The 18,012-nt window shown below is 41.0% G+C and overlaps 1 protein-coding gene across 2 annotated transcripts in view; it reads left to right on the top strand.

The window, feature by feature from the left end:
• cryz (crystallin, zeta (quinone reductase)) overlaps positions 1 to 14,445 on the top strand; it is a 34,956-nt gene extending 20,511 nt beyond the window's left edge. For both annotated transcript variants that reach the window (XM_059502246.1, XM_059502245.1), the window contains 4 exons: positions 6,834 to 6,983; positions 13,757 to 13,858; positions 13,936 to 14,031; positions 14,195 to 14,445. In XM_059502246.1, the coding sequence (XP_059358229.1) occupies positions 6,834 to 6,983; positions 13,757 to 13,858; positions 13,936 to 14,031; positions 14,195 to 14,356 (510 nt within the window). In that variant the 3' untranslated portion in view covers positions 14,357 to 14,445. The remainder of the gene's footprint in view (positions 1 to 6,833; positions 6,984 to 13,756; positions 13,859 to 13,935; positions 14,032 to 14,194) is intronic.
• The last annotated feature ends 3,567 nt before the right edge of the window (positions 14,446 to 18,012 follow it).

Raw genomic sequence — 18,012 nt, 5'->3', positions numbered from 1 at the left:
AACAACAGCTTTTCAGAATGATGCAAGCGCACCAGGTAATGTGAAAAGAACCAACTCAATCAAATCAGCTTCCTTCTGGTTTTTTTTACTTTTCTTCAAAAATTTATCTTGTAGCAGAGTTACAGCAAGGGTTTGTCAGTGGTGGAAATCCATTGCTAAAATGTCCTTGTTGTAACGGAGATGGCAGCTGATGGATGCTTAGCAATGACAGATGCCTTCAGGAGCGCAGCTGCCTGAGCGCTTTGGAAAGAAGGAGAAATCGATGCGTGTGTGAACTCACTGGGCGCATTAACACATGCAACCACACTCCAACATACATATTTAGCTGAGCAAGCCAAATGAAGTGAGCGAAAAGTAGGCCTATTTCGAGAGAAAGGGCAACGAAATTACTTTCAAAGTATGCTACGTTATATTAAAATAAAGCAGTAGTGCAAGTAGAATGCAATATCACTTGAGACGCAAACATCCACAAGCAAATGAAAGGTGCTTCCCAAAGCTGGCCACTCTAGCAAGACGTTATCTCTTTCTTCCCGGGACATCTGTGCCATCGAAGAGGGTGTTTTCTGCCACAGGCTGTGCTCCAGACTAACCCCACATCATGACGTTACATTATTTAAATCAAAATTGAAAAAAGAAATTATCGCAGCCAGAAAAATTATCGAGCTCATTTTTTTTATTGTGCGATTAATTGATTTATTGACTATCATGACAGGCCTAGCGCTCAACAGCTATGACTGTGATTGGCTCACACAGAAGCACACAGGAGCATTTGAAAGGCGCGTCTATCATTGGATCTGTCTATGTGCAGATACTGTATATTAGGAGTCCACTGAGTGCAGCTTTCAAATGCTCCTGTGTGCTTTAGTGTGAGCATATTTAAAATTTCAGTAGCGACTGGTATCATGGTTGGTACTTTTGACAAGACTACTGCTTAGTAAAATGTATAATAATTAATATTACAGCAATGATTATGGCAGGGCAGCTTACTTATAAATAATATAGCTATCTGGAGTTAGCTGTATTTTAAAGTCCCTTCTAAGAAACATAGCTATACATAGCTCACATGGCATATCTATCTGATGATAGCTATGCTCTTAACTTGGTTTGGATGCCCATCTTCATCTGGAGATTGGGCTCCTGATTTCTGCCAAGTTATGTGAGTGGTTTGGGGCATCAGTGGCTTGGCCCCTTTCTGAGGAAAGGTTAGGTGTATGTACCTCCTTGGCCTCTCACAAGGTGGGCGTGGCATGCACCTCGGCATAGTTAGAGAAGGGGAATGTATCAGGTTACGCATCAAACCATGGTTGGCCAAAAGGGAACGAGACACTGTGTCCTCTTGCCATGCCTTTGGGCCTGCCTGTTACATGTCTCCTTCAGATAACTAAGTTGGTAACGTCTTCAGTGGGACCACTTTTATACTTCCAGATGACCACTCATGATGTCACAGACTGTTGGACAGTGTTTTCTCTACTTCCTGTTGGCCTTCTGTAGCTAATCGTAGCTCTGCGTAGATGTTTTTATTTTTTTCTCTAGAATCTTTATCTTACTATCACTCTCTGTTTTTAAAGTGATAAAATATAATTTAATTCACACCATATTTCTGATATTATCGATCAATCTTATCAGATTAATTTTGATCGTTCACTTTTATTTTATATCCGTGAGTGCAGTACACCTGCAAAGCGTTAGCACTCGTTAGCTTGTCATTAGCGTTTTCATCCGAACCTATCGCTGTTTTCTTTTCTCCTCTCTTCTCTCTCGCTCCAGTTTTTCACAAGTTCATCAAACAACCGCAGTAAGAATATTTCATCAAGCACGGTGAGTAATGGCTTCTCCTGCTATTGTTATTTGCACCTCTTCTCACATGTACAGTTTATCTATCTCTGTCGCAGATGAGGGATTCACATGTGATAAATGCAGGGAAATAGTTAGGCTGACAGAGAAGATTTCAGAATTAGACACGCATCCAAACTTTAATTGAGGACAGTAAGAATGTTAGGGCTCTAGATACGGCTTTGGATGCATCTAGCTCAGGGATTCCTGTACATTGTTTGGTTCCGGCAACAGAGCCCCTGCAGCAGGGCAACTGGGTGACAGTGAGGCAGCGTAGTCGTGGGTCAAAACACTGCTCTTCTGTTCCGATCAAAACATTAAACAGGTTCTCCCCACTCAGTGATGCACCCACTGAGAAAGCTGATGAAACTGCTCTAGTTATTGGTGATTCTGTTGTACGGAACGTAAATATAGAGACACCAGCCACCATAGTCAAATGTTTACTGGGAGCCAGAGCGCCTGACATCTTGGCAAATTTAAAAGTGCTGGCTAATGCTAATCATAAATCCAGTAAGATTGTTATTCATGCCGGCGCTAATGATGTTCGACTTCGCCAGTCGGAGATCACTAAAAATAACATTAAAGAGGTGTGTGAACTTGCAAGCATGATGTCAGACACTGTAATATGCTCTGGTCCCCTCCCTGCTTACCGTGGCGACGAGATGCATAGCAGATTGTCATCACTGAATGGCTGGATGTCTAAGTGGTGCCCACAGAATAACATAGGTTTCATGGACAATTGGACGAGCTTTTGGGGCAGACCTGACATGTTGAAAAGAGATGGATATTCATCCCTCTTCATCCCTCCTGGGGTGGCGCCACTCTTCTCTCTAGAAATATGGCAAATAGTCTTAGTGTTTATAGTTGACTAACTGGGGCCCAGGTCAGGAAGCAGACAGACTGGCTAAACCGACTGTCTGCTAGCTGCCTCACGTCACAGAGGTCAGTTAATTCTCAGCACATAGAGACTTTCATCTAGATATCACACTATAGAGACTGTGTCTGTTCCCCGAACTAGAAAATACAAAAAACGTCCAAACCAAAATAAGATTAACAACTTAATTGAGGTTCAACAAATAAAAAACAGATGCAATACGGATAAACATATTATAAAGCTTGGCTTATTAAATATCAGATGCCTTTCTACGAACCCTTTCAACACTTTTTGTAAATAATATGATCACTGATCATAATCTAGATGTGCTCTGTTTGACAGAAACCTGGCTAAAACCTGATGATTACATTATTTTAAATGAGTCCACCCCCCAAGATTTCTGTTATAAACATGAGCCGCGTATAAAAGGCAAAGGGGGAGGTGTTGCTTCAATTTATAACAACGTTTTCAGGATTTCTCACAGGGCAGGCTTCAAGTATAACTCGTTTGAAGTAATGGTGCTTCATATAACATTATCCAGAGAAACAAATGTTAATGATAAATCCCCTGTTATGTTTGTACTGGCTACTGTATACAGGCCACCAGGGCACCATACATACTTTATTAAAGAGTTTGTTGATTTTACATCCGAGTTAGTTCTGGCTGCAGATAAAGTTTTAATAGTTGGTGATTTTAATATATATGCTGATAATGAAAAAGATGCATTGGGATCAGCATTTATAGACATTCTGAACTCTATTGGGGTTAGACAACATGTTTCAGGACCTACTCATTGTCGAAATCATACTCTAGATTTAATACGGTCACATGGAATTGATGTTGATAGTGTTGAAATTATGCAGCCAAGTGATGATATCTCAGATCATTATTTAGTTTTGTGCAAACTTCATATAGCCAAAATTGTAAATTCTACTTCTTGTTACAATTAAGGAAGAACCATCACTTCTACCACAAAAGACTGCTTTTTAAGTTATCTTCCTGATGTATCCAAATTACTTAGCATATCCAAAACCTCAGAACAACTTGATGATGTAACAGAAACTACGGACTCTCTCTTTTCTAGCATTTTAAACAGTTGCTCCTTTACGCTTAAGGAAATTTAAGGAAACCAGTATGACACCATGGTATAATGAGCACACTCACAGCCTAAAGAGAGCAGCCCGAAAAATGGAGCGCAGCTGGAGGAAACCAAAACTAGAGGTATTTCGTATTGCTTGGTGGGAAAGTAACCTATCCTACAGAAAAGCATTAAAAACTGCTAGATCTGATTACTTTTCTTCTCTTTTAGAAGTAAACAAACATAACCCCAGGTATTTATTCAATACAGTAGCTAAATTAACGAAAAATAAAGCCTCAACAAGTGGTGACATTTCCCAACATCACAGCAGTAATGACTTTATGAACTACTTTACTTCTAAAAGCGATACTATTAGAGATAAAATTGCAACCATTCAGCCGTCAGCTACAGTATCGCATCAGACAGTGCACTACAGACCCCCTGAGGGTAAAATCATCTAAAACAACAACATGTATGTTAGACCCTATACCATCTAAGCTTCTAAAAGAGGTGTTTCCAGAAGTCATAGATCCTCTTCTGACTATTATTAATTCCTCATTGTCATTAGGATATGTCCCCAAAACCTTCAAACTGGCTGTTATTAAGCCTCCCATCAAAAAACCACAGCTTGACCTCAAAGAACTAGTTAATTATAGACCAATCACGAATCTCCCTTTTCTGTCCAAGATACTAGAAAAGGTGGTATGCTCACAATTATGTTCCTTCTTAGAGAAAAATGGTATATGTGAGGATTTATTGGTTTTATTGGATCTTAGTGCTGCGTTTGACACAATTGACCACAACATTCTTTTGCATAGACTTGCACACATTTGTTGGCATTAATGGAAGTGCATTAGCATGGTTTAAATCGTACTTATATGACCGCCATCAGTTCGTAGCAGTGAATGAAGATGTATCATATCGATCACAAGTGCAGTATGGAGTACCTCAAGGCTCAGTACTAGGTCCGCTACTCTTCACGCCTTATATGTTACCCTTGGGAGATATCATCAGGAAACATGGTGTTAGCTTTCACTGTTATGCTGATGATACTCAGCTCTATATTTCTTCGCAGCCCGGTGAAACACACCAATTTGAAAAACTAATGGAATGCATAGTCAATATAAAAAACTGTATGACAAATAATTTCTTACTGCTAAATTCTGAAAAAACTGAGGTGTTAATTATAGGACCTAAAAACTCTGCTTGTAATAACCTAGAACACTGTCTAAGACTTGATGGTTGCTCTGTCAATTCTTCGGCATCTGTTAGGAACCTAGGTGTGCTATTTGATCGCAATCTTTCCTTAGAAAGCCACGTTTCTAGCATTTGTAAAACTGCATTTTTCCATCTCAAAAATATATCTAAATTATGGTCTATGCTCTCAATGTCAAAGGCAGAAATGTTAATCCATGCATTTATGACCTCAAGGTTAGATTATTGTAATGCTTTATTGGGTGGTTGTTCTGCACGCTTAGTAAACAAACTTCAGCTAGTCCAAAATGCAGCAGCAAGAGTTCTTACTAGAACCAGGAAGTATGACCATATTAGCCCGGTCCTGTCAACACTGCACTGGCTCCCTATCAAACATCGTATAGATTTTAAAAGATTGCTTATTACTTATAAAGCCCTGAATGGTTTAGCACCTCAGTATTTGAATGAGCTCCTTTTACATTATAATCCTCTACGTCCGCTACTTTCTAAAAACTAGAAAAGGGCAGCAGATCCTTTTCCTATTTGGCGCATAAACTCAGGAATAACCTACCTAACATTGTTCGGGAGGCAAACACACTCTTGCAGTTTAAATCTAGATTAAAGACCAATCTCTTTAACCTGGCTTACACATAACATACTAATATGCTTTTAATATCCAAATCCGTTAAAGGATTTTTAGGCTGCATGAATTAGGTAAACCGGAACCGGGAACACTTCCCATAATGCCCGATGTACTTGCTACATCATTAGAAGAATGGCATCTATGCTAATATTAGTCTGTTTCTCTCTTATTCCGAGGTCACCGTAGCCACCAGATCCAGTCTGTATCCAGATCAGAGGGTCACTGCAGTCACCCGGATCCAGTACGTATCCAGACCAGATGGTGGATCAGCACCTAGAAAGGACCTCTACATCCCTGAAAGACAGCGGAGACCAGGACAACTAGAGCCCCAGATACAGATGCCCTGTAAAGACCATGTCTCAGATGACAACCAGGACAAGACCACAGGAAACAGATGATTCTTCTGCACAATCTGACTTTGCTGCAGCCTGGAATTGAACTACTGGTTTCGTCTGGTCAGAGGAGAACTGGCCCCCCAACTGAGCCTGGTTTCTCCCAAGGTTTTTTTTTCTCCATTCTGTCGCCTCTGGCTTGCTTAGTTGGGGTCACTTCATCTACAGCGATATCGTTGACTTGATTGCAAATAAATGCACAGACACTATTTAAACTGAACAGAGATGACATCACTGAATTCAATGATGAACTGCCTTTAACTGTCATTTTGCATTATTGACACACTGTTTTGCTAATGAATGTTGTTCAGTTGCTTTGACGCAATGTATTTTGTTTAAAGCACTATATAAATAAAGGTGACGACTTAATTCTACTATAATATACTACCATACTAACAATATACAATGCGCTATCAGCAAAACGACGGTGAGTCGTGCGCCTTCACACAGAGTTTACAGTTTGTCAAATACAGGTGTGCTGTGCATCCAATGAGATGAATTGACAAAATACAGATTGCTTGATGGAGAGCGAAACTCTGAAGCGCTCAGTCAGTGTTCAGTGAGTGAAAATGTGCTAGCGATTAATTACGACATAATTTAGTTGCCCAGATTAAAATTTTATCGCATATGCAAGAGATTTACTTGCAATATAGAGGGTTGCACATGCTTCAGACACCCACTCATGCTGGCAGTATTCCCCAAAGTGTCCACTAGAGTACCCAACATCTTGTGACCTCTCGGGGAACCTTGGTTGCATGCATAACCCAAGACTCAAGTTTTTCCTTGAAGATAAAATTCATTTTAATCTTGTGTTTGTAGGTCGGCATTGCAGCGTGTCAGATTGCACGAGCGTTTGGCTTTAAAGTTCTGGGTACAGCAGGGACATCTGAGGGTATGCAGCTGGTGCTCAGCAGTGGAGCTCATCTTGCATTCAACCACAGAGAAAAATACTATTTGGATAAAATTAAGGTTTAACTCTTTCTTATATTTTTATAGGATTTACATGACTTAAAAAATAAAAAAAAAATTATTTGCCATTCAAGAGTCAAAAGTTTTTTTGGTAACTTTTTTGGTTAATGCCTTAACTAAAATTAACTAATAATGTTCAATATCAGTTTTATATTGTTTATTACCTTTGTTAACAATATTTAATATAAATCTCATTGTTAAAGGGTTAGTTCACCCAAAAAAGAAAATTCTGTCATTAATTACTCACCCTCATGTTGTTCCAAACCCGAAAGACCTTTGTTCACCTTCGGGACACAAATTAAGATATTCTTCATAAAAATCAGAGATCTTTGATCCTCCGTAGACAGCAATGCAACTGCAATGTTCCCAGGTCCAGACACGTAGCAAGGACATTGGTAAAATAGTCCATGTGGCATCAGTGGTTCAACTGTAATTTTATGAAGCAACGAGAATACGTTTTGTGTGCAAAGAAAACAAAAATAACAATTTATTCAAAAAAATTTCACCCCAAGTTACCGTCTTCCACAATTTAGGAGAGTATCCACTGAACTTCAGGATGAACAAAGGTCTTGCGGGGTTTGAAACATGAGGGTGAGTAATTAAAGGGTTAGTTCACCCAAAAATGAAAATTCGGCTGCATTTTACTCACCCTTGATACATCCTAGGTGTATATGACTTTCTTCTTTCAGACAAATCCAGTCTGCGTTATATTAAAAATTGTTTTGATCCTTTAAGCTCTATAATTGCAATCGGCGGGTGTTGAAAAAAAGCGCCCTTATATAAAAAAAAAAAAAAGTGTCACACAGGCTCTAGGGGGTGAACAAAGACACAATGCATTTTTGTAATAAAAGATATCCATATTCGAAACTTAATAATCATTTGAATCTAGCTTGCACTCACTGTTGTAAATGTTGTACATTTTTTACCTTCATCAACTAAATATTAACTTTGCTCCATTTGACTAAATCTGGGCAGAGGGTATGTCTGTTGAGTCATCAATTAACACCAGTAACCCAGTGCCAATGGAAGCCATGCATGCTCATGCCATCACACTGCTCCACCATGTTTCACAGATGATGTTGTATGCTTTGTATCATGAGCTGTTCATGAGCCTTCTCCATACTTTTTATCTTCCCATCATTCTGGTATTCTTAATTGCACCTTGTGAAGTCTTTTCTTGATTGTAGACTTTGACAGTGACATGCCTACTTTCTGGAAAGTATTCTTCACTTGGCTGGATTTTTTTTTTTTTTTTTTTTTACCATAGGGAGGATTCTCAGATCATCCACCACTGATGTGCTCTGTGGATGTCCAGGCTTTCTTATGTTTCTGAGCTCACTAGTGTGTTCTTTTTTCTCAGAATGTACCAAACTGTTGATTTGGCCAGTCCTAATTTTCCTGCTATCCCTCTGATGCATTTGTTTTGTTTTTGAAGCCTAACAATTATCTGTTTCACTTGTATGAAGAGATCCTTTGACCGTATGGTCTGGCTTCACAGCAACAGCTTCCAAATGCAAATGGCACACTTAGAATCAACGGCGAACATTTTACCTGCTTAACTGATGTAGAAATAACGAAAGAATAGCCCACACCTGTCCATGAAATAGCTTTTGAGTCAATTGTCTAATTACTTATGGTCCCTTGAAAAAGGGGTGTGGTACATAATAAAGAGCTGTAATTCATCAACCGTTCCTACAATTTTGATGAGAATAACCTCAAATGAATCCTCAGAGTATGCACTGTAAGGCCACATTCATTATATAACTGTAACTTGAATATTTTTTGGTCAGTAGTTAAAATAACAAAAAATGTGCCTGCGTCCAAACATATATGGACCTAACTGTATAATCCTATTTATTATTTGATTAATAAATTTATGTGATAATAAATTATTTAGTGATCAGAGATAAACACTGACATTCTAAATTCAGATGCCAGTAAAATTACTGATTATCCCCTATAAATGGTAACTTACATCCCCATGAGAAACAATTACCATCCAAATAGTACTTAAAGGGGTGGTTGATTGCGATCTCAATTTAACATTAGTTAGTTTGTAATGTTGCTGTTTGAACAGAAACAGTATCTGCAAAGTTGCAGTGCTGACAGTTCAGTGCAAACGGAGATATCTTTTAAAATTCTGGAAGTTTAATGCCTACAAAAACGGCTTGTAAGGGACTACAACGAGTTTCTTCCTGGGCCCATTGCGTCCCGGGGACAACAAAGGGGGCGAGGCCATGTTCTGCTGTTCTGTTCTGCTGCTTTAGAGAAGAGGGGTGCACATAAAAAATTGTGCATGAATCGCGATTCTATTTTCTAATGGATTCACAAGTTTCAAAACCTACATTCTAAAGCAGCGGTTCCTCGTGTCACCCTGCACTGCATCTCTCTCTCCCTCATTCAGATCGTCAGATCAGCTCCAACAAACTGTCCCATTTAGACACTTATTTTCACAAAGCAATGAGAAGCGTTATAAAAAACCTGATTCCAAAAAAGTTGGGAAACTGCAAATTGTGAATAAAAACAGAATGCAATGATGTGGAAGTTTAAAATTTAAATATTTTATTCAGAATACTGTTACAAATTAGGTGTGTGCTAAACGAAAGACTAAAGAGCTGGAGGAGGATGGTGATCAAAATGAGGAGTTTACTAGAAAACGAAGGAGAATAACAGACAATATACCATATTACACAAATAGGTTAAGTTACATATAGATGCACATTCAGGTTACAATACAATACACATTCAATCACGGACGAAAGAGAACTGAGCAGACCGGGTATTTAAACACACAGAAGGTAATGAGGGAACTGGAGACAGGTTGGGAATAATCAATTAACCAAAACAAGCACAGGAAGACCAAATAAGGAAACAGAAAGTTCATAAACGTAACCGTTCGCCCCCTCCCGGAACGGTGCGTCCTCGCACCGCAAGAGGAATACCAGCGGAAGGAGGGTGGGGGTTCTGGAGGCGGGCGAGGAGCAGTCAAGGAGCAGGTGAAGAGGGAGCATGGAGGTGGGGACCAGGGCGGAGTGGAGGGAGGAGCCCGGAGCCAGATGGTCCTCCAGAGACCAGCCAGGATGGAGATCCACGGTGGAGTCGACGGCGGGAGGAGCCATGGTGGAGAAGGGGCCGACAGGAGGAGACTGCACCGGTGGGTGAGGAGCCCAAGATGGAGCAGCGCAGCCGCAGAGCCAGGGTGACGTCGAGGATCCGGAGGGCCTAGGTGGAGTAGAAGGCTCAGGCAACCAAGGCGGAGGCGGGGTCCTGGAAGACCGCTGTGGAGCCGGAGTGACTGAGGATGGAGGTGGAACCAGAGGGAAGGAGGAGCCTGACAGAGCCGGAGGGATGGAGTGACGAGGTGAAACCAGAGGAAGTCCCGAGGCGGCGGATGGTCGACGCCTGACCAAGGTGGAGCCGGAGGGACGAGGGACCCCGGTGGAGCAGGTGGGATGCCAGGCCACGGTGGAGACAAGGGAGCTAAGAGCCAAGGCGGAGCCGCTGGGTCGAAGGACCGAGGAGGAGTCCAGGTCTGGGAGGCTGGAGGCGGAGACAGGGCCTTAACACGCCAAGGCGGAGCTGGAGACTGGCAGTCCAGCGGCGAACCATCGTGCCCAGATGGCGCGGACTGAGGGTGAGCTGCAGGACTGACTGGCACCAGCAGAGATGACGTCGAGGAACTGGCTGGTCTAGGAGGAGGAGAGAGAGGAAGGATGGGAGGGAACACAGGAGGATCAGGGCTGGACGAAACCAGCGGAAGTGGAGCAGAGGGACTGGCAGGTCTAGGAGGAGGTGGGAGAGGGAGGCTGGGAGGGAAGACAGGAGACAAAGGAAATTCAGAGCTGGGCGGAACCAGCGGAGACACAGAAAGTTCATAGCTGGGCGGAACCAGCGGAGAAACAGGAAATTCAGAGCTGGGCGGAACCAGCGGAGACACAGGAAATCCAGGACTGGGCGGAACCAGCGGAGAAACAGAAAATTCAGGGCTGGGCGGAACCAGCGGAGATGGAGCAGAGGAACTGACTGGAGGAGGTAGGAGTGGAAAACTGAGAGGGTATACAAGGGGATCAGTGCTGGATGGAACCATTGGAGAAACAGAAAATTCAGGGCATACCTCCATAGACCAGTCCATAAGATCGAATAGTTGCTCCATATAATTTCCCGAGACAGCATACAGCTCACCCTCAGTCGCGGAAGTGTGGGCAGGGCATTCCTCCACGCCCTCGATCTCCACTAAAACACGATGCACGGTGTTGCCGGCTCACACACCTGGTCAGTCGCGCTCTCGAGGTCCTGCACCCTGTCGGTGATTGGCTCGGGCTCTGCAGCTGCGGTGGGCTCTGGCTCCGTGCAGCTTGATGGTGGCTGGCTGGTCTCTGGGTCGGGAGTGGGGCTGGAGATATCCTCTTCGGCGGTGCAGATGGTCCATGAAGATCCATTTTTCTCCAGCACCCACTCCACGAAAGCGGCGAAATCCTCTCGGGGACCGTTCGCTGGTAGGCGTGCCTTACACTCGCTCAGGCCGGTGTAGAAGAAGTTAGAGAGCGAGCGGTCGGAGAAGTGGGTAAGGCACGCCAGATCTAGAAAGTCCCTGGTATGGTCCTCCAGCGAACGGTCCAGTTGCTCCAGGCACAGGAGACGGACTGCTGGAATGGCCATTCCGGGAGAGGAAAATAAAAAATAAAAAACCAAAAAGAAAGAAAAACGCCGCTAACTAAACTATACTGTTAGGTCCGTGATTCTGTTACAAATTAGGTGTGTGCTAAACGAAAGACTAAAGAGCTGGAGGAAGATGGTGATCAAAATGAGGAGTTTACTAGAAAGCGAAGGAGAATAACAGACAATATACTATATTACACAAATAGGTTAAGTTACATATAGATGCACATTCAGGTTACAATACAATACACATTCAATCACGGACGAGGGAGAACTGAACAGACCGGGTATTTAAACACACAGAAGGTAATGAGGGAACTGGAGACAGGTGGGGAATAATCAACTAACCAAAACAAGCACAGGAAGACCAAATAAGGAAACAGAAAGTTCATAAACGTAACAAATACAGCATAGATGACTTATTAAATGTTTAAACTGAGAAAATTTATACTTTTAAGGGAAAAATAAGTTGATTTTAAATTTCATGGCATCAACACATCTCAAAAAAGTTGGGACAAGGCCATGTTTACCACTGTGTCCCTCTTTTTATAACAATTATTAATTATTAATGCAAATGTCTGGGGACTGAGGAGACAAGTTGCTCAAGTATGGGAATAGGAATGTTGTCCCATTCTTGTCTAATGCAGGCTTCAAGTTGCCCAACTGTCTGAGGTCTTCTTTGTCACATCTTCCTCTTTATGATGCACCAAATGTTTTCTATGGGTGAAAGATCTGGACTGCAGGCTGGCCATTTCAGTACCCGGATCTTTCTTCTACGCAGCCATGATGTTGCTATTGATGCAGTGTGTGGTCTGGCATTTTCATGTTGGAAAATGCAAGGTCTTCCCTGAAAGAGATGTTGCTGGATGGGAGCATATGTTGTTCTAGAATTGGATATACCTTTCAGCATTGATAGTGCCTTTCCAGATGTGTAAGCTGCCCATTCCACTTGCACTCATGCAACCCCATACCATCAGAGATGCAGGCTTCTGAACTGAGTGCTGATAAGAACTTGGGTTGTCCTTGTCCTCTTTAGTCCGGATGACATGCCGTCCCAGTTTTCCAAAAAGAACTTCAAATTTTGATTCGTCTGACCACAGAACAGTTTTTCACTTTGCCACAGTCCATTTTAAATGAGCCTTGGTCCAGAGAAAACGCCTGCGCTTCTGGATCATGTTTAGATATGGTTTCTTTTATGACCTATAGAGTTTTAGCCAGCAACATACCATTAAGATCCATGCTTGCACAGCTCCTGCATGATCCTCTTCTTTAATATTCTCTGCGTCTCAATCGGGCTCAAATTGAATAGAGCAATATAGAGGTCGTCATTGTTTACAATACAACTGGAGCGCACACTGAGATGCGCTGGAGGCAGTTTAGCAAATCACAACACACTGAGCGAGCTGACCAATCTTAGCCCATCACATATTTCTGAGGGAGGGGCTTCATAATAACAGGAAATAAATTGAGGCATTTGTCAGAGAAAGGACAGATCAGAGTGGGATAAAGGTAAATTATGTAAAAAAAAAAAAAAAAAAAAAAAAAAAACATTTTTCTTTTTTTTACGAAGCATTAACACATTAGACTGAAAAAAACAATTAAACCACCCCTTTAAAGCAGCTGGTGGACACACCACATACAGTACTCATCATTCCCTTTCTGTTAAACAGATATCTGTGAAAATTGTTGTTAATGTCTCAGTTGTTGAACCTTTTTATGTCCATACAAATATTATACGTTAAGAAATTTAGTTGGAAAAAAAACCTTTCTTCTAATGATCAATGCTGAAAATAGTTGTTTAATAATTTTGGGGTTTGTGATACATTTTTCATGATTTTTTTTTTTTTTGATGAATAGGAGGATGTTTAAAAAGCATTTATTTAACATAGAAATCTGTTAAACATTATAGATATCTTTACTGTAACTTTTTATCTATTTAATGCATCCTTGCTGAGTAAAACTTTTCTGAAACACTTTCTGAACTTTTGAATGGTAGTTTAAGTCACACCGTGCACAGTCTAATCTGACTTTATCATTGATATATTTTTATATACCAATAGTTTGTGTTTACAAAAATAAAGATGGCAATTTTTCAGCTGGTCTCCTGTGTTTAGAATGCTACCAATGGACAAGGCGTGAATGTGATCATTGAGATGTTATCCAACGTCAACCTCAGTAATGATCTTCAGTTGCTTGACTTTGGTGGCAGAGTTATTGTAAGTACCCTGTGTTTGTTTAGCAAGTGTTTTGAACATTTTTGTTTTTGTTTTCATCATATTGTTCTTCTTTTCAGATTGTTGGCTCTAGAGGCCCTATTGAAATCTACCCCAGAGACATCATGGTGAAAGAGACCAGCATCATTGGTGTGGCTTTATACAATGCAACTAATGTACGGTGGGCTTCCTGACATTACATAGTCAACATTTTCTTGCTTTCTGGAATATATGCTTGGAATATCATGCATTTATTCATTATCACATATGACAAATCTTATTTTGCAAAGGATTCATGGTAAGATGCAGACAGGTTTTCTTTATCTGTGTCTTTCACAGAAGGAAACATCTGAGTGTGCCACAGCTCTTTTTGCAGGAATGGAGGCAGGCTGGTTGAAACCTGTCATTGGTCCTGAATATACACTTGATAAAGCAGCCCAAGCTCATGAAGACATCATCAGCAGCCCTGGAGCCAGTGGAAAGATGATTTTGATCATCTGAAATTATGCAGGAAGTAAAAAATCCAATACAATGCAACATAACATAACTGTCGTTGAGGGAGTGTCATAATTTGTGTTCACAGAAGAAACTCAAACTCTGCCATCTAGTCATCCTCATATTGTTCCAACCCTTTATGAATTTATTTCTTTGCTGAACACAAATGAGCATAGTTTAAAGAATGTGGGTAACCAAACAGTTGATGGTAGCAAAGAATGGGAAAAAAATACTATGGAAGTCAATGGCTAACATCAACTGTTTGTTGCTAAGTTCAGCTACATTATATTTTCATGTATGAATCACATATATGAAGCTGATCATAAAGACCTGTTTTGTGGAAATGAAATAAAATAAATAAAGAGATAATTAAATCTTCAAGTCAAGTCACCTTTATTTAAATAGCATTATATGCAATATCAATACAGCTTTAAAGGGATAAACAGGAAAATATTGGTTAAATGATTGTTCAGAGATCAATTCTGCTGTAAACCAGCCCTGAAATGTGATTGTTCAATTCAACTACTGTGTAAAGATCATAGATTATGAAAGAAGTTCAATTCAGCTGTAAAGCAGCTCTGGAGAAGACAATTATGTTGTCATCCATCTCAGTTCAGTTCTCTTCCAATAATGTCTGTAAAGTTAATTAAATAATATTACTCAATATTATGTGTCCCCAACTAAGCAAGCCAGAGGCAACAGCGGCAAGGAACCCAAACTCAATCAGTAACAGCAATGGATTTAAAAAAAAAAAAAAAAAAAAAACTCAGGCTTAGTTAGGAGGCCAGTTCTCTTCTGGCCAGGTGAACCAACCTGGTGTGGTTTAATAACAGGCTGCATCACAAGTCAGATTGTGGATTGACATCCTTCAGAATATTCATCCGTTTCTTGTCAGGTTCTCATGGTCTTCACTGAGGATCTGTGCTGATAGCTATTGTGGCAGTGAGGATTTTACAGGGGATTTGTCTCTATGGGCTCGGCTAGTTGCCATGGTCTTCACAGACATTCAGGGCTGTTGTGAGCTGGCGTCATAAGGTGCAGGTCTGCCATCTGATCTGAATGCAACACCTTATAACAGTGGTCACCAATCTCGGTCCTGGAGGGACGCTGTCCTGCAGAGTTTAGCTCCAACCAGCTCCAACACACCTGTTTGAAAGTCAGTATGCCTAATGAGACCTTGATTAGCTGGTTCAGGTGTGTTTAACTGGGGTTGGAGCTAAACTCTGCAGGACAGCGGCCCTCCAGGACCGAGATTGGTGACCCCTGCCTTATAAGGTACCATTACCATTCTTATGGGGGTAAGTGATTAATGACAAAATTTTGGAGAGCATGGAGAGATGATGGAGAGATTTATTGTAAGCATTAGAATTGTAAAAATCTATACAGGATTTAACAGGGAGTCAGTGTAATGTCTTCAAAATAGGAGTTATATGTGACCCAGGACCACAAAACCAGTCTTAAGGGTAAATTTATTTAAATTGAGATTAGCTGAATAAATAAGCTTTCCATTGATGAATGGTTTGTTAGAATAGGACAATATTTGGCAGAGATACAACTATTTGAATATCTGGAATCTGAGGGTGCAAAAAGAAAATCTAAATAATGAGAAAATCACCTTTAAAGTTGTCCAAATTAAGGTCTTAGCAATACATATTACCAATCTAAAAAGATCTCCTGTCCACCCTCAGAAAGATGGGCATCTCTGTGACTTCATTAGGATCTGTCATTCAGAAGCATGGCTTTTCTTATCACTGCTATGCTAATGACACCCAACTCTACCTATCATTCCAACCAGATGACCCGACGGTAGCTGCTCGCATTTTATCCTGTTTGAGTGACATTTCTAGCTGGATGAACGACCATTACCTTCAGCTCAACCTTACTAAGACAGAACTCCTGGTGGTTCCAGCTAACCCATCGTTTCATCACAAATTCTCTATACAGCTGGGTTTGTCAAGTCAAGTCATCTTTATTTATATAGCGCGTTAAACAAAATACATTGCGTCAAAGCAACTGAACAACATTCATTAGGAAAACAGTGCGTCAATAATGCAAAATGATAGTTAAAGGCAGTTCATCATTGAATTCAGAGATGTCATCTCTGTTTAGTTAAATACTGTTATTATGATTTATTTGCAATCAAGTCAACGATATCACTGTAGATAAAGTGACCCCAACTAAGCAAGCCAGAGCCGACAGCGGCAAGGAACCGAAACTCCATCAGTGACAGAATGGAGAAAAAAACCTTGGGAGAAACCAGGCTCAGTTGGGGGGCCAGTTCTCCTTTGACCAGACGAAACCAGTAGTTCAATTCCAGGCTGCAGCAAAGTCAGATTGTGCAGAAGAATCATCTGTTTCCTGTGGTCTTGTCCTGGTGGTCCTCTGAGACAAGGTCTTTACAGGGGATCTGTATCTGGGGCTCTAGTTGTCCTGGTCTCCGCTGTCTTTCAGGGCAGTAGAGGTCCTTTCTAGGTGCTGATCCACCATCTGGTCTGGATACGTACTGGATCCGGGTGACTGCAGTGACCCTCTGATCTGGATACAGACTGGATCTGGTGGCTACGGTGACCTCGGAATAAGAGAGAAACAGACAAATATTAGCATAGATGCCATTCTTCTAATGATGTAGCAAGTACATAGAGTGTTATGGGAAGTGTTCCCGGTTCCGGTTTGTTTACCTAATTAATGCAGCCTAAATATCCTTTAACGGATTTGGATATTAAAAGCATATTAGTATGTTATGTGTACGCCAGGTTAAAGAGATGGGTATTTAATCTAGATTTAAACTGCAAGAGTGTGTCTGCCTCCCGAACAATGTTAGGTAGGTTATTCCAGAGTTTAGGCGCCAAGTAAGAACTCTAGCTGCTGCATTTTGGACTAGCTGTAGTTTGTTTACTAAGCATGCAGAACAACCACCCAATAAAGCATTACAATAATCTAACCTTGAGGTCATAAATGCATGGATTAACATTTCTGCATTTGACATTGAAAGCATAGGCCGTAATTTAGATATATTTTTGAGATGGAAAAATGCAGTTTTACAAATGCTAGAAACGTGGCTTTCTAAGGATAGATTGTGATCAAATAGCACACCTAGGTTCCTAACTGATGACGAAGAATTGACAGAGCAACCATCACGTCTTAGACAGTGTTCTAGGTTATTACAAGCAGAGTTTTTAGGTCCTATAATTAACACCTCTGTTTTTTTCAGAATTTAGCAGTAAGAAATTATTTGTCATCCAGTTTTTTATATCGACTATGCATTCCATTAGTTTTTCAAATTGGTGTGTTTCACCGGGCCGCGAAGAAATATAGAGCTAAGTATCATCAGCATAACAGTGAAAGCTAACACCATGTTTTCAGATGATATCTCCCAAGAGTAACATAAAGCGTGAAGAGTAGCGGCCCTAGTACTGAGCCTTGAGGTACTCCATTCTGCACTTGTGATCGATATGATACATCTTCATTCACTGTTACGAACTGATGGTGGTCAAGTACGATTTAAACCATGCTAATGCACTTCCATTAATGCCAACAAAGTGTTCAAGTCTATGCAAAAGAATGTTGTGGTCAATTGTGTCAAACTTGTTTGTCAACCATAACTCCTTCCAGGACAGCCAGGAGTTGTGATGGATCATCATTTAAGCTTCACAGACCATATT

Source organism: Carassius carassius, chromosome 20 (assembly GCF_963082965.1).
Source record: "Carassius carassius chromosome 20, fCarCar2.1, whole genome shotgun sequence".
Taxonomy (NCBI): Eukaryota; Metazoa; Chordata; class Actinopteri; order Cypriniformes; family Cyprinidae; genus Carassius; species Carassius carassius.
The sequence above is the reverse complement of the archived record's forward strand: the minus strand, read 5'-3'. Positions and strand labels throughout refer to the sequence as shown.